Source organism: Muntiacus reevesi, chromosome 7 (genome assembly GCF_963930625.1).
Source record: "Muntiacus reevesi chromosome 7, mMunRee1.1, whole genome shotgun sequence".
Lineage (NCBI taxonomy): Eukaryota > Metazoa > Chordata > Mammalia > Artiodactyla > Cervidae > Muntiacus > Muntiacus reevesi.
Genome location: NC_089255.1, coordinates 36,164,461 through 36,186,408, shown reverse-complemented (window position 1 = coordinate 36,186,408; position 21,948 = coordinate 36,164,461). Strand labels below are relative to the sequence as shown.

The window sequence follows — 21,948 nt, the reverse complement described above, 5'->3', positions numbered from 1 at the left end:
AAAGAAAACAAAAAGCAAAAAGTGGAAATAAGCTAAAAGAAAACCAAGGACAAAAGGAACCAAGCAGACCTGAGAAAAAGCAGTGTACAAATAGCCACCATGCAGTCCCTGTTTGTTTTTTTCTTTGTGTATCCTTGTCAATGTATAAACGTTCATTCTTCATAATGCTCAGGTTAGTAAAATCACGGTGCGATGTTTCCTATAAAATACTTGATAAAGCCATTATGTTTTAAACCTTTAAATATTAAATATAGCATTAATAGGGAAAAGTGGGGGCAGGGGTTCCATGGACAAAGATGAAAACAAGGTTGGTGGATAGCACAAAGCATTAAGAAGCTGAAGTTAGGGGGCTGAGACAATATGCCCCCTTAGACAATTAAAAAAAAAATGCCTCAGTAAAAAAAGGTCTTTTTAGGTATGATCAGAACAAGAAAAAAGAATCAGGAAGCGATAGGCTCAAGCCTGGGACTCTTGTTGGAACATCAACAAAAAGCAGAACTACTCAGCTATTATTTTGCTTCCTCCTTTTCTCTCAAAGAAAGTGCTCCAGAGATGGTAGAAGGGAGCCAAGGCGTGTTTGAGAGGGTCTCAAACCAGACAACGAGGAGCTCTCTAGGGCCTGCCACAGGCAAGACCCAGGAAATACCCAGATGGATAGATGGATGGGAGGTCCTTGTAGGAAGAGCTTGCAGTTGTGCTCAAAGAAAACTGTGTTCTGTGATTTGTAAGAAATAATGAAGAATATGAAAAGTATCAGAAAGTTGGAAGCAGGCAGATGTTCCGGTTTTCTAAAAAGGGAAGAAATAGATCTTAAGGACAAAGCTCTACTCTGTTCCTTTGATAAGCCCTAGACTCAGCTATTAAAGAGAAGTGAAGATACTCAGTAGAAGGCAGGCTGGTTCACCCATTAAAAAAGAAAAATTCCTTTAGGGAAGTACAGTTGGGTGGTTCTTACCCTCATTCAAGTGCTAGATCCCAAAAATCATAGTCTTTTGTGCCAAATACCATGCCTTTTGCAGTTCATTCTGAAATACTGAAATATTTAATTTTCACTGTATAGACGGTATTTACCATATACAGTGTAAGCTCATACCTACACAGCCTAGCGTTCCTTTCCTCAAATAGTATTGATATCAGGGGTGGGCCCAGCTATCACAGACTATGGAAAAGAATCGAGCCCTCAGGGCTCTGGGTGACAAGAGCTGTGACACTAAAGCACAGGGTGGGCTGGGACCCTTCACGCAGGTTTGGAGATTGGAAGAGGCATCTGGGGATACAACTTGGAAGCCAAACCCTGCGGAATGAGCAAAAATTCACAGCCCCAAGGAGATAGGGAAGTGAAAGTGAGAAACTATCCATGGTGAGGCCCAAGTTTGGTTAACCAGGTAGTGATTGAGCTGTCCACTGAGGCAAGGAAGAATAGGGGCATACTTAGGAGTTTAGGTTTAAGCCTGTGCATAAGTGGACACCCAGGTGTAGAGTCCAAGACAGGTCGCACATGTGGGTCTGGAATGAGAGGAAGAGGACCTAGGGGAGGTGCTGGGGAAAATATTACCACGGAGGTGGAGGTAATGCCAGGGAAGGATGGTGGTTCAGAGCCATCTTAGGACTCTCTTGGTTGCAAGTGACAGCAACTCAACTTAAAAAACCTTAAGTAAAAAGATACATTTTTTCTCTTGAAATTAATTGGACCAGAGTGTGCTGGCTTCAGACCCAGCCTGGGACCCCATGGTCCCGGGACTTGGTCTCTCAGCTCTGCTGTCTTCTCATATTGGCTTCCTTCTCAGGCACTTACTCATGGGGCAGGCAGACCCTCTCCAATTGCAGACTCACATTCTGCCAACTCAGCAACCCCAGTGGGAAAGAAGAGAACCCCTCCCCCCATAGTTTGAGCAACAAGTCTCAAGTTTGAGTTTCATTGACTCGAGTTTCATTGGCTCGGCTTTGGCCATCTGCCCATCCTTGAGCCAGTCCTTCAAGCTGGGGGGAATGAGTATCGGTGTCTGGAGTGGGGTGATCAGCCCCCACACCACATGGCTTGATGGTGGGGAGAGGTGACTCCTCAGAATACAATTATTGAAAAGGGGAAATGGATGCTAGGCAGGTGAAACAGCAGGTGGTCCCCACAAAAGCCAGGGAAAGAGAGGGAGTGGTCAGCAGCGTCAGCTGCCTTGAGAAAACAGAACCAGTGGATTAGCGATCAGAAGCCAGGGTGACCTTGACAAGAGTCAGTAAGTGCTGCTGATGGAAGCCAGGTGACAGTGGGTTGAAGAATGAGTGGGAGGTGAAGCATCAAATATAGAAAACTCTCAGCAGCTGGGCACTGAAGGCAAGGAACCATGCCCTGGCCACAGGCATTCTGGAGGTTTGGTTAATGATCATGATCCTGCAGAGTTAGAAGTTGATAGAAGGGTGTGTGGAGGGGGAGCAGCTGGTGGTTCAGAAGCCCAGGAGGAGGCAGGACTTGGAGCAAGGGTTCTGAGGGATGGGGGTGGTGGCAGCAGTCCCTGCTTGGGCGATGCTGTCTGTTGGCCTCTTGTCCACTGATTACGTTATCTACCTGACAAAGTGCAGCAGTCCCCAAGGATTAGAAGTGACATCTAGACACTTACTTCTAAAGGACACTCAAAACACGTTTCAAAACCTTGGAGAATTCTGAACTAGAAAGCTGTGGGCCCTGAATCTGCCTGGGGGTCAGAGTCCCCAGAAGACCTTCTGAAACAGATTCCAGGGGCTCACCCCAGACCTTGTGAAGTGGAACCTCTGTGGGTCAGACTGAAAAATCTGTTTTTATTATTATAAACTACCTCACATGATGATTTTTAGGCAGCCTCTCCCAAGAAATGTTTGGGAACTATTGCTGGATGAATGTTCAGTTGGTGAAATCTATGACACTGGAACCATCAAGCCTGAAGAGAGAGGTTCACTCTGGTGGACCTTCCATGGCATGTGGTCCAAACTCTGTTCACATTTTTAACAGATGACATAGATGAAGACATAGAAGTCATGATTATAAAACTGGGGATTATGCAATAAATGCAATTTAATAAACAGCCTTTTTCACTTATGATGATATAATAAACTGTTTCTTGTGTTATTAAGTCATCTTCAAAAATAGCTAATGTCTGCATCATATTCTGTTGTACAGCTTGGAACATTGTTTTTAATTTTTTCCCATTTTTTAAATTGAAGTAGAATTTGTTTACAGTGTTGTGTTAATTTCTGCTGTAGAGCAAAGTGATTCAGTTATAACGCACACATTCTTTTTATATTTCTTTCTATTATGGTTTATCATAGGATACTGAATATAGTTCTCTGTGCTATACAGTAGGACCTTGTTGTTTATCCATTTCGTATGTAATAGCTTACATCTGCTAACCCCAACCTCCCACTCCATTCTTTCTCCAACCCCTTCCCCCTTGGCAACCACAAGTCTCTTCTCTACGTCTGTAAGTCTGTTTCTGTTTTGTACATAAATTCATTTGTGTTGTATTTTAGATTCCACTTATGATATCATATGGTATTTTTCTTTCTTTGGCTTAGCATGATCATCTCTAGTTGCATCCATGTTGCTGCAAATGGCATGATTTCATTTTTATGGCTGAGTAGTATTCCATTCTATATACGTACCACATCCTCTCCTCCATTCATCTGTCGATGGACATTTAGGTTGTTAACGTATCTTGGCTATTATGAACAGTGCTGCTATGGGCATAGGGGTATATATCTTTTTGAATTATAGTTTTGTCCAGGTATATGCCCAGGAGTAGAATTGCTGGATCATATGATAATTCTATTTGTAGTTTTCTGAGGAACCTTCATACTGTTTTCCAAAGTGGCTCTATGAACTTCAGTTTCAGTTCAGTTCAGTTGCTCAGTCGTGTCTGACTCTTTGCGACCCCATGAACAGCAGCACACTAGGCCTCCCTGTCTATCACCAACACCCAGAGTTTACCCACACTCATGTGCATTGAGTCGGTGATGCCATCCAACCATCTCATCCTCTGTCGTCCCCTTCTCCTCCTACCCTCAATCTTTCCCAGCATCAGGGTCCTTTCCAATGAGTCAGTCCTTTGCATCAGGTGGCCAAAGTATTGGAGTTTCAGCTTCAACATCAGTCCTTCCAGTGAACACTCAGGACTGATTTCCTTTAAGATCGACTGGTTGGATCTCCTTGCAGTCCAAAGGACTCTTAAGAGTTTTCTCAAAAGCATCAATTCTTCGACCCTCAGCTTTCTTTATAGTCCAACTCTCACATCCATATACATGACCACTGGAAAAACCATAGCCTTGACTAGATGAACCTTTGTTGGCAAAAGTAATGTCTCTGCTTTTTAATATGCTGTCTAGGTTGGTCATAACTTTCCTTTCAAGGAATAAGCGTCTTTTGATTTCATGGGTGCAGTCACCATCTGCAGTGATTTTGGAGCCCCCCCAAAATAAAGTCAGCTGCTGTTTCCTTATCTATTTGCCATGAAGTGATGGGGCCGGATGCCATGATCTTAGTTTTCTGAATGTTGAGCTTTAAGCCAACTTTTTCACTCTCCTCTTTCACTTTCATCAAGAGGCTCTTTTGTTCTTCTTCACTTTCTGCCATAAGGGTGGTGTCATCTGCATATCTGAAGTTATTGATATTTCTCCCTGCAATCTTGATACAGGCTTGTGCTTCATCCAGCCCAGCGTTTCTCATGATGTACTCAGCATATAAGTTAAATAAGCAGGGTGACAATATTACAGCATTGATGTACTCCTTTTCCTATTTGGAAACAGCCTGTTGTTCCATGTCCAGTTCTAACTGTTGCTTCCTGACCTGCATACAGAGTTCTCAAGAGGCAAGTCAGGTGGTCTGGTATTCCCATCTCTTTCAGGATTTTCCACAGTTTGTTGTGGTCCACACAGTCAAATGCTTTGGTATAGTCAATAAAGCAGAAATAGATGTTTTTCTGGAACTCTCTTGCTTTTTTGATGATCCAGCGAATATTGGCAATTTGATCTCTGGTTCCTCTGCCTTTTCTAAAACCAGCTTGAACATCTGGAAGTTCACGGTTCACGTATTGCTGAAACCTGGTTTGGAGAATTTTGAGCATTACTTTACTAGCGTGTGAGATGAGTGCAATTGTGCAGTAGTTTGAGCATTCTTTGGCATTGCCTTTCTTTGGGATTGGATTGCAAACTGACCTTTTCCAGTCCTGAAGCCACTGCTGAGTTTTCCAAATTTGCTGGCATATTGAATGCAGCACTTTCACAGCATCATCTTTTAGGATTTGAAGTAGCTCAACTGGAATTCCATCACCTCCACTAGCTTTGTTTGTAGTGACGCTTCCTAAGGCCCACTTGACTTCACATTCCGGGATGTCTGGTTCTAGGTGAGTGATCACACCATCATGATTATCTGGGTTGTGAAGATCTTTTTTGTACAGTTCTGTGTATTCTTGCCACCTCTTCTTAATATCTTCTGCTTCTGTTATGTCCATACCATTTCTGTCCTTTATTGAGCTCATCTTTGCATGAAATGTTCCCTTGGTATCTCTAATTTTCTTGAAGAGATCTCTAGTCTTTCCCATTCTATTGTTTTCCTCTTATTTCTTTGCACTGATCACTGAGGAAGGCTTTCTTATCTCTCCTTGCTATTCTTTGGAACTCTACATTCAAATAGGTATATCTTTCCTTTTCTCCTTTGCTTTTTGCTTCTCTTCTTTTCACAGCTATCCCACTAATAGTATTTGTATTCCCTCCAGCATTTATTTGTAGACAGCATTTATTTTTAATGATGGACATTTTGACTGGTGTGAGTTGGTACCTCATTGTGGTTTTAATTTCCTTTTCTCTAATAGTTAGTGATGTTGAGCATATTTTCATAAGCCCACTGGCCATTTGTTTGTTTTCTTAGGAGAAATGTCTGTTTTTTGATTGGGTTGGGTATTTTGTTGTTGTTGAGTTGTGTGAGCCATTTGTATTTTTTGGAGATTAAGCCCCTGTCAGTCACATTATTTGCAAATATTTCTTCCCATTCCATAGGTTGTCTTTCCATTTTTTTTTTTTTTCTGTTCATTTGGTTGTTTTTGTTTTTTAGAGTTTCCTTTGGCTATGCAAATCTTGTAAGTTTGATTAGGTCCCACTTGTTTATTTTTGTTTTTATTTCTATTGCCTAGGAAAACATTGGTCTGAATTATGTCAGAGACTGTTTTGCCTATACTCATTTCTAGGAGTTTTATGATATCATGTCTGATGTTTAGATCTTTAAACCATTTTGAGTTTTTTTTGTGTGCACGTTGTAAATCAGCTTCATTGATTTACATGCATTTGTCCACCTTTCCCAGCACCACTTCCTGAAGAGACTGTCAAAGATTAATTGACTATAGATGTGTGGGTTTATTTGTGTGCTCTCTGTTCTGTCCCATGATCCATGTGGCTGTTTTTGCACCAAACCAGTGTTTTGATTACTGTAGCTTTATAGTATTGTCTGAAATATGGGAGAGTTCCCTCAGGATTGCGTTGGCAATTCTGGGTCTTTTATGGTGCCATGGGGGGCTTCCCAGGTGACTCAGTGGTAAAGAATCTGCCTGCCACGCAGGAGACACAGGTTCAATCCCTGGGTCAGGAAGATCCCCTGGAGAAAGAAATGGCAACCCACTCTAGTATTCTTGCCTGGGAAGTCCTGTAGGCAGGGGAGCCTAGTGGGCTCCATGGGGTCACAAAAGAGTCAGACACAACTTTGCAACTAAACAACAACAAATAAATTTTGGGATTATTTGTTCTCGTTCTATGAAAAATCTCATGAGTAATTTGATATGGATTGTATTAAACCTGTAGATTGCTTTGGGTAATATGGCCATTTTAGCAATGCTAATTCTTCCAAGAGCATGATACTATCTTTCCATTTCTTTGACTCCTTTTTAATTTCTTGTATTAATGTTTTATAGTTCTCAACACATAATTCTTTCACCTGCTTAGTCAGGTTTATTCCTAGGTGTGTATATGTGTGTGTGTGTGTATGTATACTTCCTTTCTAATATTTCATTGTTAGTGTAAAGAAATGCAATCAATTTCTGAATGCTAATCTTTTATCCTGCTACTTTGCTGAATTCATTTATTAGAGCAGTAGTTTTTGTGTGGAGTCCTTAGGACTTTGTATATGTAATATCATGTTATCTGCATATAGTGACAATTTTACCTCTTCTCTTCCAATTTGGATGCGTTTTATTTCTTTTTCTTGTCTGATTGCTGTGGCTGGGACTGCCAATACTATGTTGAACAGACATGAAAGTGGGCATTCTTGTCTTGTTCCGGATTTTATTGGAAAGGTTCTTAGCTTGTTATCATTGAATATCATATTGGTTGTAAGTTTATCAAAAATGGGTTTTATTATGTTGAGGTATAGTCCCTCTTTACCCACTTTGGTGAGAGTTTTTATCATGAATTGATGTTGAATTTGCAAAAAACAATTTGTCAAATGCTTTTTCTGCATATATTGAGATGATCATGTGGTTTTTGACTTTTATTAATGTGATGTATTACATTGATTGATTTGTGTATGTTGAACCATTCTTGTGAACTTGGGATGAATCCTACTTGGTCATGGTATATGACCTTTCTTTATGTGTTGTTGGATTCAGTTTTCTAGTATTTTGTTGAGAATTTTTACATCTATGTTCATCAAAGACCTTGGCCTGTAATTTTCTTTTTTTGGTGGTATCCTTGTCTGGTTTTACTATCAGAGTGTTATGGCTTCATAGAATGTCTTTGTGAGTGTTCTCTAGTCTTCAGTCTTTTGGAAGAGCTTGAGAAGAATCAATGTAAGTTCTTTGTTTATTTGGTAGAACTCGCTTGTGAAGCTATCTGGTCTTGGACTTTTGTAGCGAGTTTATTTTAGAATCTATTTGGTCTATTTAAATTATCTGTTTCTTCTTGATTGGGTTTTGGTGGGCTGTATGTTTCTATAAAGTTGTCCATTTCTTCTAGGTTATCGAATTTGTTGGCGTATAATTGTTCATAGTATTCTCTTATGTTTTTTGTATTTCTGTGGTATTGGTTGAGATTTCTCCTTTTTCGTTTCTTTTATTATTTGGGTTCTCTCTCTCTTCTTGGTAAGTCTGGCCAGAGACTTGTCAATTTTGTTTACCCATTTTGATTTATTGATTTTTTGTTCTTTTTTTAATTTCTATTTTATTTTTTCCTCCCCATTGTTTATTATTTCCTCCTTCTGCTGACTTTAGGTTTTGTTTGTTCTTCTTTGTCTGTTTCTTTTAAAGTGTTAAGTTGTTTATTTGAGATTTTTCTTGTTTTTTGAAGAAAGCCTGTATTGCTATGAACTTTTCTCTAAGAACTGCTTTTGCAGAGTCCCATTGATTTTGCATAGCTGTGTTTTGTCATTTGTCTCAAGGTATTTTTTAATTTCCCTTTTGATTTCTTTCTTGACACCTTGTTTTCTTAGTAGCATGTTGTTTAGTCTCCATGTAATTGTTTTTTCCTCATTTTCCCGTGGTTGATTTCTAGTTCATGTTGTTGTGGTCAGAGAAGATGCTTGAAATCATTTCTGTACTCTTAAATTATTTGTGGTTAGTTCTGTGCCTTAGTATGTGGTCAATCCTAAAGAATGTTCCATGTGCACTTGAAAAGAATGTGTATTGTGTTTTGGGGGAGATATAATGTCCTAAAAATATGTTTAGTCTAACTTCTACTGTATCACTTAGAATCTCTTTGCTTTATTGATTTTCTGTCTAGAAGATCTGTCCATTGATGTGAGTGGGGTGTTAAAGTTTACTATTATTGTATTCTTATCAATTTCTCCCTTTGTGTCTGTTACTATTTGTTTTATATATTTGGGTGCTCCTGTATGAGGTGCATATATGTTAATAAGTGTAAAATCCTCTTCTTGTATTAATCTTTTTATCGTTATATAGTCTTTCTTTATCTTTCTTTATAGTCTTTGCTTTAAAGTATATTTTGTCTGATATTAGTATTGTAACTCCTGCTTTCTTGTCATTTCTGTTTGTATGAAATTTCTTTTTCCATCCTGTCACTTTAAATCTGTGTGTGTCCTTTGTCCTAAGGTGGGTATCTTGTAGGCAGTGTTTGTAGGCCCTTGTTTTTTATTTAGTCTACCATTCCATGTCTTTTGATTGGAGCATTCAGTTCATTGGCGTTTAAGGTAATTTTTGATGCATATGTATTTATTCTCATTTTTAAACCTTCTTTTCCAGTTGATTTTTTGTTTCTTCTTTGTTCCTTTCTTTTTTTTCTTTTTGTGGTTTGATTTCCTTTTATGCTTCTGTTCTCTTTAGTTTTTGTGAATCTATCTTATATTTTTGATTTGTGGTTGTCCTGTTTTTCAAGAATATTAACCCTTTCCTATATCTGCTTGCTTTAGATTGATAGTCATATAGGCTCAAACACATTCTAAAAAGAAAATCTGTTTTCTCTTTCTCTGCTCCCCCACATTTTATGATGTTGATCCCCTTTTTTACATCTTCATGTTTATCTTTTTGCTATTACTTGTGTTTATCATTGCTTCTACAAATAGTTTTTCTTTTCTCTTTTTGATCTGAATACTGGCTAATTTGAGTGATTTACTTTCCAATTGTGATTTCCTCCTTCCTATATCTTTCTGCTTCTTTTCAAGTTAGAGAAGGCCTTCCAATATTTCTTTTAGGACAGGTTTAGTATTGCTGTATTCTTTTAGTTTTTGCTTGTCTGGGAGAGTCTTTATTTCTCCTCCTATTCTAAATTATAATCTTGCTGGGTAGAGTAGTCTAGGTTGCAATTTTTCCCTTTCAAGACTTTGAATATATTTTTCCACTTTCTGGCCTGCAGTGTTTCTGTAGAGAAATCAGCTGATAGCCTTATGGGGGTTCCCTTGTAATTAACTCTTCTTTCTCTCTTGCTACCTTTAGAATTCTCTATCTTTAATATTTTTGCCATTGTTAATATATTTTAGTGTAGGTCTGTTTGGGTTTGTCTTGTTTGGGACCTCTGTGCTTTCTGTATCTGGACATCTGTTTCCTTCTTTAGGTTTGGGAAGTTTTCAGCCATGATTTCTTCAAATACATTTGCAATCCCTCTTTCTCTTTCTTCTCCTTCTGAATTCCTATTATGTGCAGACTAGCCCCCTTTATGTTATCCCATAGGTCTCTTATAGTGCTTTCAGTTTTTTTTCATTTGGCTTTCTGTCTGTTGTTTTGATTAATTTCTGTTATTCTATCTTCCAGATCACTTATTTGATCTTCTGCATTATTCATTCTGCTGCTCAGTGCCTTTAGCTCAGCTTTTGTCTCAGAAAATTAGTTATCTAATTTTTCTTGTCATCTCCTTGTAGTTTCTAGGTCCTTTTTACAGCAATCGTCATTTCTTAATTCCTTAAGAAATTTGAAGATAGCTCTTCTTAATTTCTTCAGTATTTTCATTATTTCTTTTTTGAACCCAGTGTCTGCTAGACTGAAGAAGTCTGTTTTATTGTGTGTTTCTACAGGGGAATTCTCCTGGTCTTTAAAAATTTATTGACCAGAGACATACTAATATGTCTTTTGTTACCCGAACATTATTGACCAGAGATGTTTCAATGTTCACATAACAAATCACTGGCCACAGGCATTAGTTTCTGAATAAATCCTCTGGTCAGTAATTTATTAACTGGGAGTGGTTCCTCTGCTTCTTTAGTGTGCTTATATTTCTCTTACTCCATGAGTTTAGGAGAAACAGTTATTTTCTGTAGTCTTGGAGGGCTATTTATATGAGGGAGCATCCCTGCATAACTTGTGTGGGTTTAATATATTTTTGGTGTGAGGACTGTTTTTGGTTTGGATGTTCGCCTTCCCTTTCCTTGGCATGTGTTGGCTGTTATCCCCTTGACAGGGAGTGTAGATGCAGATGCGGGCCCTCCTCATGGAAGCATGTTTGATTCCAGTAGACTTCCTTTCCCTTTTTTCTCCTTTCCTTCCTTTCCCTTTCTCCCACCCTCCTCCCAGAGCAGCATGGAAGGTGGAGAGGAATAGTTCCAGATTATGGCATAGACTAGATATCAGCGTGCTTTCAGCACATCCCAACCCCAAGGAATTTAAATTCCACTCACAGCTGGGAAAATAGAGTTGTAAAAGGCTTTACCTAGCAAATTCCAGATTCTTGGTCCAACAGGCCATTCCAGTTTCCTGCTCCACTCTCTTAGTAGGTAGATTAGTTACAAGGGTGATGTCATCTGAACAAGCAGTCTTGGTAATAATATGTCAATGCTTTAGTTAAGGGAAAGACAGAAATGAAATGAAAACTTAGGTTTCACACTTAAGGAAGACATAGAGTTTTAAAATGGAAGTGAAGTCTGGCCTGACTTAGTTTTTCAGTAACTCAAAGAAGATTAAATATTTAAAGTTACCTTGTAATAACCTTTCATGAAGTATTAAGGGCCATAAAAAAAAACTGGGTGCTGAAGAATTAATGGTTTTGAATGGTTTTGAACTGTGGTGTTGGAGAAGATTCTTGAGAGTCCCTTGGGCTGCAAGGAGATCAAACCAGTCCACCCTAAAGGAAATCAGTCCTGGATATTTGTTGAAAGGGCTGAAGCTGAAGCTCCAATACTTTGGCCACCTGATGTGAAGAACTGACTGGAAAAAACCCTGATGCTGGGAAAGATTGAAGGCAGGAGGAGAAAGGGATGACAGAGGATGAGATGGTTGGATGGCATCACCAACTGATGGACATGAGTTTGGGCAAGCTCTTGGAGTTGGTGATGGACAGGCAAGCCTGGCGTGCTGCAGTCAATGGGGTCGCAAAGAGTCAGACACAACTGAGTGACTGAACTGAACTTAATGAATTATAATATGTAAAAATACTAAATCACTATGCTGTACACGTGAAACTGATATAATGTTGTAAATCAGCTATACTTTAATAAAAATAAATAAATAGGCTAAAATTATTTTTGGGAAAGACCCTAATGTTGGGAAAGATTGAGGGCAGGAGAAGAAGGGGGCCACAGAGGATGAGATAGTTGGATGGCATCATTGATACAATGGATCTGAATTTGAGCAGACTCCTGGAGATCGTGAAGGACTGGGAAGCCTGGCATGCTGTAGTCCATGAGGCTGCAAAGAGTTGGACATGACTTAGAAACTGAACAACAAAATTTTTAAGTGGATATTTGCCCAGAGATATTTATCTCAGCTTTATTTATTTGAAGTATAGTTAATTTACAATGTTGTGTTACTTTCTAGTGTATATCAAAGTGATTCCAATATATATTTTTATATGTACGTGTATATGTTCAGTTGCATCTGACTCTTTGCGACCCCATGGTCTGCAGCCCTCCAGGCTTCTCTGTCCAAGGAAATTTCCAGGCAAGAATACTGAAGTGAGTTGCCATTTCCTTTTCTAGGGGATCTTCTCAACGAAAGGACCAAACCTGTATCTCCTGCATTGGCAGGAGGATTCTTTACCACTAAGCCACCTGGGAAGACCTTATGTATGTATGTGTGTGTGTGTGTGCACACGCACATGTGCACACGCAAATTCTTTTTAAGATTTGTTTCCATTATATGTTTTTATACACCACTGACTATAGTTATCTGCGGTGCACCATAGCACCTGTTGTTTATATATTTATATATAGCAATATGTATCTGATTTACCCTCCCCCCACTCTTTCCCTTCTGGTAACTGTAAATTTGTTTTCTATCAACATTATTTATAATAGCAAGAAATAAGAAGTTGTTTCAATACAAAACTATAAGGAAATGGCAAACTAAATTGATACATACCTCAGAATAGTATGCAGCCATTAAAAATTTTTTTCTTCCAATTTTTAATGGCATGAAGAATAACAATGGTGAAAAGTCTAGATGCAAAGTTGTTTAAATGCTTTGATCTCAATTTTATAATGAAAAAATAATACTTGCAGAAAATGATGGGTTGGAAATATATCAAAATGTTAAGAATTAATCATTATCCTATATTAATATTCTGTGAAAGTTGCTTATCTTGTCATAAACACAGTTTTTTTGTTCTATAAGCTAGGGATAAAAATACCTCCTGCAGCAACGAGGGTGAAGTGATAAAGCCTATGTGTAAATTGCCTTATAAACTGTACGACGTAATTTCGTCCATTGTTTGGTGGTATCTGTAAGCAGTGGTGGTGGTAGAACTCATTGCTAGGAAATATATATTCTGTACCACTTTAATAAGAGTTTTATAATAATAAATGTTTGATTCTTCTCCCATTTCCATTTCTTGGTATTAAAAATGAAGATAGACAAAGGAAATTGCTTTAAAAGCATCATTTCCAGATTCAGGACAAATCAGAGTTGAAAGACAAACTTTTTCTTTTCAGTCTCTCTCCTAGTGAAATGGTGGATCAGGTATTATCAATAGAAAATACACTGTGTAAAACCCTCCAGCCCGTTAAAAATCGTTATGCATTTTAACTCACAGACCTGGATTTAAAAATCAGGAAATAAAACTGTTTCTCTGCTGAACTCAAAAGCTGTACTTCATATATGGTTTAAAACCTTAGTGATACTGAAAGGAACAATTGTTGGAGTTAAATGCGCTTTTGAAAAATGTCCCAGAAACAGCAATGAATTGAGCCTCAAAACTCTCTGCACAGATGCCAATGTATGCACAAATATTTCAAAATCTTGTTTAGCACGACACAGGCCATTTCTCTAGAATTTGGCTTGAGAATGAAAATGTAAAGCTCATGGGACTTCCTTGGTGGTCCAATGGCTAAGACTCTGAGCTCCCAATTCAGGGGACCCGGGTTCAATCCCTGATCAGAGAACTAGATCCCATGTGCTGCAACTCAGACCCGGTGTAGCCAAATAAACAAGTAAATAATATCAATAATAATGTTCATAAAGCACCCCAAATATATGTGCCTTGTTGCTTTTTGGAGTGTTTACTCAATGATTAAATACCAACTAAAAAGTCTTAGATTTGTGTATTTGTTATGATTCACAGAACCCATTCCTACAAATGCGCCTGTTGGAGACTGCTAGCCTCTCAAGTCTGATTTAGGACAGGGAGTGCTCTCATAGGACCAATAAGAAATCCTAGGTTCTAATCAACTATTTAATCTATTTGAACCTTTGTTTTCTCATCTGTAAAATGGGGGGAGGGGCGTAAAAATAGTACCTACCCCATAAGGGACTTACGATAAAATAAGGTTACATTCATATAAAGACTTTAGTACATAACAAGTTCTCAAACATTAGGTGTTATTACTAAAATGATGAATGCCTTTTCCACTATTCCAAGCCCAAGTGTTTCAGACAAAACCCAGACAGAATGCATGGGTGAATACTCAGAGGAGATGGAGTTTATGGCTCAAATTTTGGATATCTGTCATTGAATAATGTGCCTTTTTTAGTTTATTTGCTTATTTTTTTAGTTATTCTTAAGTCCATCATTGAGAAGATGGTGCTTGGGGATGTTGAAGGACTTTTTATTGTCTTGAAGATGTTTTTCTTCCCCGTGTCACAAGTGACAATTTTTTCTATGAAGTCAAAGAGAAATTGTCAAACCTCAGCAATGGAAGAAAAAAGGCACTGTCCACCTATATCCTTACATGAAAGCTACTCCTTGACTTAGGCTGAGCAGGGTGCCAGGAGTCAGTTGGACAAGGCTGAACCATGACCCTCAGCAGACAGGGACAAAGTGATATCAGGTCTCTTGCCTGTCTTCCCCACCACCGCTTCTATCAGCTGCTTGGAATCCAAATGTCTGTCTTGTTTTTCGTGATGATTTGGCTGGAGATTCCTAGAGCAGTTACCGCTAGAGCTGGCAGCCCTCCTTGAGAACACAGGAAAAGGACAGCGAGGTGGAACTGGGGACAAAACCCAGCCCAGCGCACAGGATGCCCATGCAGGGGGCTGTGGTAGAGTCTTTTCTGTAGTCTTCCTGTGGCCTCTTGTTCCTTTGAATTCTTGCTATGGCAGAAAACACCACAAAGCCCCTTAAACTTGTAGCTTGGGAATGCCTCTAAGGTGTCCAAGAAAAAAGTGTCACAGTTTTTCAGCCTCGTGCGTGTGGCTGGGTGGGTAACCTGTTTCGGTGCATCACACCCCAGGGTCTGCTCAGATTTTTCCTTTCAAGGCTGCTGGGTTTGAACCTCATCTCCTCATTCATGTACTATAGTACTATAGTATTTACTACTGAAAAAGAGCCATGTGTAAGTGGACCTGTGCAGTTCAAACCCATGTTATTCAAGGGTTGACTGTACTTCGTAAATGCTGGGTACTATTATCTGATTTTTTTGCATTTATTCTAAATTTAAGGGATGTATTTAAATGATGTATCTATTCTGGTGCTCCACAAGTTCATGGAAATGTTGAAACTTTGAATGATGTTAAAAAAAATTGATCAATGAAATATTTCAAGTACAGCCTGATGAGAGTGTTAAACAATTTCAGTTTTGTTTACAAAGAAAACATGAGTCTAAAGGGTGACTTAATTCCTTATTCTTAGAAAAATGGCAGGATGGTGTTGGATGTTTGGTAGTTCCCTTCTTTCCTTCTATCCCTGGGGATAAAATCACAGGTTCTGGACCTCAATTTGATCCATCAAGACATTTTAGAAACGAAATGATTTAGGACCAAGTAGACTGTGAGCTGTAGGAATGGGGAGCTGGAAAATGTTGTACAGGTTTCTGCCCTTAAGCCTCCTCCCAGGGGGAAGGATCGTCTCCCTTGCAGGGCAGGGACACAGCTCTGTTACCTCAAGCGGGGATTCTCTTTCACTGTCCGCATCCCTGGTCCCCATTCACTGTCCCTGCCAAGTGTCCTCTGAAGGTGTTGTGTTTTTACTTGTTGCTTGATAATGAGTAAAAAGTATTCCAAAACCTCCCTCCTTTATGTTCTCCTTGGTTGCAAAGAAAGGAGGGAGTGGTCCCCATTGCAGCCCCCCACCCCCACCCCCACCATTCCGTATGTGATAAACACACCTAAGTGTGTTCCTCCATCGTGGAAAGGAAGTCTTGGTGGGGAGGGAGGGAGGGGCCCTGTATGGCTGCCACTGAATGACATGCTGGTGGGGGTGGGGAGGAACCATGCGGGGACACAACCATTTCCCACAGAAAGCGCACTTTCCCCATCACTCTACCTCTGGCTCCCTTGCTCCACCCCAGCCATGTCACTCTAGCACAGGGATCCCCAACCTCCAGTATCTAATGCCTGATGATCTGAGGCACAGCTAATGTACTAATCATAGAAATAAAGTGTACAATAAATGTAATGCACTTGAATCATCCCGAAACCATCCCCCCTCCCCACCACCTTCCATGGAAAAATTGTCTTCCACAAAATTGCTTCCTGGTGCCAAAAAGGTTGGAGACTGCTGCTGTGGCACACCAATTTGTCTCCTCAGCCCCTGAAGGAGACCCCTCAATGGCATCTGCCAAGGCTGCTGTATACTGGTTAAACTGCATGCGGGCGCCTGGGCAACAGGATATGTGAGGGTAAAATCCAGCTTAGAGTTCTGCTCACTAAGTTGTGAGCCATGGTGCAGGGCTGGGTCTGCCTAAAGGAAGGTGCATCTTTTTCCAATTTGCACAGAGAGCTAGAACTGGCCTTGGTGATACCTAATCCGAGTCCTCCTCTTATCAGCCTTTGGGTTGCTACTGAATTCTTTATAGAGATTGTCTTCCATGGTTACCACCTCCAGGATCCCAAGGGAGCTGTAAAATGCTCAAGAGAGGCTGTGGGGCCACATTGATTGCCAGGGACCAAGAAGGAGGTGATTCCTTATTTCATTTGCTGCATTGGCTGCTCTCTGTGGGCAGGCGTGGTGCTGGGTGCTGGGAATGTATTAATACATCTGGCCATAGACATGGGCCTGCCTTCAAGACCTACGAACAGAGAAGTGCAACATCCATAGTCATGGCTACAGGCACAGGGTGCCCAGGGCCCACAGAGCAGGTGACCCCAACATGCTGGAGGGACAGGGACACTTCCCTAAAGGAGGTGGACCTGAGCAGGGTCTTCCAGGATGCATAGGAGCTGACTGGGTCCTCTTCTCTGGAGTAGTAGCTTTTGTGCCAATGGAACCATGACTGGGAATTGCTATGCTGAACTAAGGTCCACTTTGAGAAGCCCAGCAAGTCTGCAGCACATCTGCCTCTTTCACTAGGCTCCTTACACTGGAGAGAAAGTAGGTCTGCAGATTTTAAGCTTTGAAAATCCATTATTTGCAAAAGAGTACAATGCCAATCATTCTGTTTTTCCTTGGGGGTTATATTCTGGGTTTTTAAATGATTATGCTCCAAGTTAGTGGCCCCAGAAAGCTTTTTAGCCCCCTGCTGTGTCACACCATGCTCAATTTGTTTTCTTTTTTTTTCCCCCTCTCTCAGATACTTGCTGGAGCAAGACTTCCCAGGCATGAGGATTGGGCCAGAGCCCACCACCGACTCCTTCATCGCTGTGATGTATGGGGAAACCGAGGGCAACACCCCAGGGAACGCTTTAGTCGTGGACCCCAAAAAGCCCTTTCGAAAGCTTGGTCGCTTTGGAAATGCCTTCCTCAATCGGTAAGGACCGGCAGACCGCCATCTTTGGACCAGTTGTTTAAAGCTGTTCTTTGAATCCTTGTCAGTTATGTGTAAAAGGTCAAAACCAGAAAAACAGAATATGTGTGTTCTGAAAGAGAGAAGTTATAAGAAAATACGCTTATCATATTCAAATATTGGGGAGATTCTCTTAGGAAGTGATCATTTATACCTACCCTGGGTGGCCCTCTGGCTTCTCAGTCCCGTGCTTTGAGCTGCATCCTCATTCGTTAGTGCCAGGCAGGGGAAACAGGCAGGAGAGCCCAACACTACATTTGTTGCATGGTCATTATTTCACAGAGGTGAGGTTGTAGGATAGCTGAGGCTCTGTCTGGACTGCAGCAGTGTTAAATTTGTACTGCCTTTCTCCAGAGTTCCCAAGACGCAGTGAGGTCCAGGACAGAGGACAAGCCAGCAGGTTCTCCGGGACACAGCTCTGCACTTTCAGGCACCATCTGCTCCCACCTCCCCCTCCTTCTTCCTTTTTGTCACTCCTAGCCTATTTTTTTAAAAACCTGTCTCTCTCTCTTCTTTCTTGAGTTCCCCTCACTCCCCCATTTCCCTCTTTTATGAATCTACCACATGAGTCTCTTTAGTTGCAGGGAGTGGGCTATGGGAGGTTCAGAACCAGGGAGTGGTCTTCCAAACGCCTTTAGGGAGACATGGAACTAGATATGACAGATGAAAGACTTGAAACTACACTTCTGCTTTTTAGATTAAAAAAAAAAAGCGGAAAAGATCCTCCCAGCTGACAGCTGTTCTCCCAGAGGCTGAGAATTGTGCCTGATTGCACAACTCCAGGGAGTGCCATTCACAAGGACCATGGAATGAATGATGTGCCAGAGTGCTGTGCGGTGGCTCTGCCAAGAGCGGCCCAGGCAACCTCCACAGGTGCCCTCTGTGAAAAACCCAACTCTCTAGGGATCGGTACTCTCCCCTAAAAGCTAATTTATGCTCCCAGAGCAAATCAAAGAAGGCGTCCAAGTGGCAGCAAGAGAACTTGGCAGCAGATTAAATAGAAATATACAGATAATGTAGATGGAGTCACAGAGAAATTCCATCTTGTTGCTGACGGTGACTGACAGAACACTCTCCAGATGATTTTTTCCACATTAAGAGTTTCTCCCCTAGAAGAAGCACGCTGCTCAACTCCAGAGCAACCTTGCTTGGCACCACCCTGTCTCCTTGTAGGAAAAGTAGGGGTTGAGCCGTGGAGGGAGACCCCCAGGGGCCTCTCAGGACGAGTGGATCACAGCTGCGGGGGAGTGGGGCTAGAAGCTCCCCCAGCAGGGCCTCCCAGGGGCCATGGTCTCCGGGCAGGCAACAGCCAGGTTTCCTGTCCCAGAACTGGCCCTGGAAGATTCCAGAGGCCCTGCAAGTGCGGAGCACAAGATCCTTCTCTGTGAAAGTCTACCTGGAATCCTTTGGTTCCATTGCTACTGTCCTTAGTCTTACTCTCTTTTTGCCTGACAAAGGCCTAAGAAAGAAAGAAGCTGCCACCTTTTCCAAATTCCCACTTTATTAAGTCTCTATTCACAAGGGAAAAACAAGGGAGAATGGCTGTTGGCTTTATTTTGGCAGATGATTTACTTCCCTAACATATTTATTTTTTCTCAAATCACAAGTGTACAGCAGATGAGTATGAAAAAGAAGCTTTCGGGAAAGATTCTGAATGGCAAGATTCTTTATCTCAGAATTTAAAACTTGCTGAAAATAATCCACCCATCAAGTATTAATTGAATTCAGAATACACAGAAAAAGAATAGTGAATAATTATATGGCATTTACTATCTGTCTAAACTTTCCTGGTGAATTAGCTCTAAATTCTCACAAAAATCCTGTGTCATAGCTGCGGCTATTTTCCCCAATGTAAACAGAAGACATTGAGACATAGAAGCCCATTTAGCTTCCACGGGGCCACTCAACTGATAAGTGGCAGTTCTGGGGTTGGAACCCAGGCCGTCTGGCCAAGGCCTGCTAGTGACCACTGTGCTCAGCAGCCAAACGGGAGGACGTTGATCTGAGAATCACTGTCTTCTCCCCTCTATCTAACATTCAAGGCTGTCCTTTATATAGCCCACCAACAATGATATGGATTATAATAACAATGTCCCAAATGTGTTGTTCAGTCACTAGGTTGTGTCTGACTGTTTGTGACCCCTGGACTGGCAGCACACCAGGCTTTCCTGTCCTTCATTATCTCTCAGAGTTTGCTCAGACTCATGTCCATTAAGTCAGTGATGCCATCCAACCATCTCATCCTCTGTTGCCTCCTCCTCCTCCTACCTTCAATCTTCCCCAGCACTGGGGTCTTTTCCAATCAGTTGGGTCTTTGCATCAGGTGGCCAAAGTATTGGAGCTTCAACATCAGTCCTTCCAATGAATATTCAGGAAGCCAAATCATTGATTAATAATTTCACATGCATCTTCTTTTCATGGCTAATAAAATGGATGATACTAGGGCCATTTTACAGATGAGAACACTGAGAGTAAAGAAGTAAAATTACTTGCTCAAGAAAAGTCAGAGACTGGGCTAGAATTCAGGTTCCCTGTTCCCTTTTATCTACCACCCCGCACCTCACAAAACACCAGCAAAGACGAGTTTCTGTCCTTCTAGCCACCTGGTGGCTATGTATACATGAGGCTCACATGTCAGGGATGTGTGTGTATGCTCAGCCACTCAGTTGTGTCCAACTCTGGACTGTAACCCACCAGGCACTTCTGTTATTGGGATTGTCCCAGCAAGAATATTGGAGTGGGTTGCCATTTCCTCCTCCAGGGGATCTTCCTGAACCAGGAATTGAACCCAAGTCTCTTGCATCTCTTGCATTGGCAGGCAGATTCTTTATCACTGAGTTACCTGAGAAACCTGTCATGGATGTACCCCCTGGAAATTAATAGTGTATTTAAAAGTAAATAGCCTGATTAAGTTGTATGTATACATGACAGTGCTGCTATTTTACCTAGTACCGGCATAAAGAAGAGAGTCACTTAGTATGGTGTGCTCAGATTGTATACATAATGATAGCGTCCCTTTGGGAACAGCAGCAGGCGTGGCTCTAAAGGCAGGCAAACTTATTTTTACTTAGCATACTTTATGGGAACTAGGTAAAAAACCAGACTTCACAGGAAATAGATTTGGTTGTCTGCTATGAAGAACTTTCACCCCCTACCTCATTGAGCAACCACTGATTCCTCCACCTCCACAGGATAGGTCTCATTATTCTGGCCCTCCCATTACAGGGCTTGGGCATCTGCCCCTTGGGGCATCTTTAAAAGAGTTTGGTTCTTTGTAAAATGGTACCAGCCTGGAAGCATTAAGCAAACCAGTGGAACTGAGCCTCAATCTAATGCTGGTTTCTAGGAAAGTTTTCAGTGGGCTTCTGAGAAATGAAGACAAATTCCCCCAAAGACAGTTTTGAATTACAGAAATTTCATACTTGAATGAATCCCCAGGTGGTGCAGTGGTAAAGAATCCACTTGCAATGCAGGAGACACAAGAGCCGAGGGTTCTATCCCTGGGTCAGGAAGATCCCCTGGAGGAGGAGATGGCAACCCACTGCAGTATTCTTGCCTGGAAAATCCCACGGACAGAGGAGCCCGGTGGGCTACAGTCCATGGGGTCGCAAAGAGTTGGACACTACTGAGCACAAGCACACACACTTGAGCAATGAAAAGAAGTTGCTTCTAGAACAAAGAGTTCTAAAATACCTTAATGAGACATTCTGAGACTTCACCATTCTGCTTTACTTTAGAAGAAAATTCCACAGGCAAGCGTGTCTCGGAGTTGCTCCAAGGGAGTGTGGTTCTTTAGGTTTCAAAGTCTGTTGTCAGGGGGTAGTTCCACATCACAGAGGAGGGGACGCCCCAACAGCACATTGAGGGCACGAGTCCTCTGAGACACTGACATGTTTGGTTAGTTGAAGAAAGGGCAGGAGTTGGCGAGCTGGCCTCTGACCTTTCTTCCTACATTTGGATTAGTTATTTTATTTTCCCTCAATCTACTTTTCAGAAAATGGTGTTCTTTTTTTTTTTTTAATCCAGATAGCTACAGGCATCATTTTCTGTTTAGGAGCTAATGTGATTTTAAACTGTCACCTTCCACAGAAGAAGTCCTTAATCTCATTTACTTCTCCTGTTTCTCTTTCTAAAATAACTCATCACTGGCCCTAAGGGATTGAAATTTTGAAACTTCCTTCTAAGTTGAAGGAATCTGAACAGTACTTCCAGTGCTCCTGTTATTTTGGCCAGGCCTGATGGGGGTGACGGTGTGATCAAAACACAAAAAACAGCCAGTCTTGAATTTGCAAAATGGCTTAGCAATAATAGAACACATATGTGTCTTTTTGTAGTTATACTCTGCTTGTTACCTCTATGCTTTTGATTAAGTGAGACTTCACTAAATGGACTTTTTAAAGACTATG

At 41.0% G+C, this 21,948-nt stretch overlaps 1 protein-coding gene across 1 annotated transcript in view; it reads left to right on the top strand.

Annotated features, from left to right (window-relative positions):
• EHD4 (EH domain containing 4) overlaps nucleotides 1–21,948 on the top strand; it is an 85,367-nt gene that overhangs the window by 5,301 nt on the left and 58,118 nt on the right. The window contains exon 2 of the mRNA XM_065940419.1: nucleotides 17,330–17,506. Coding sequence (XP_065796491.1) covers nucleotides 17,330–17,506 — 177 coding nt within the window. The remainder of the gene's footprint in view (nucleotides 1–17,329; nucleotides 17,507–21,948) is intronic.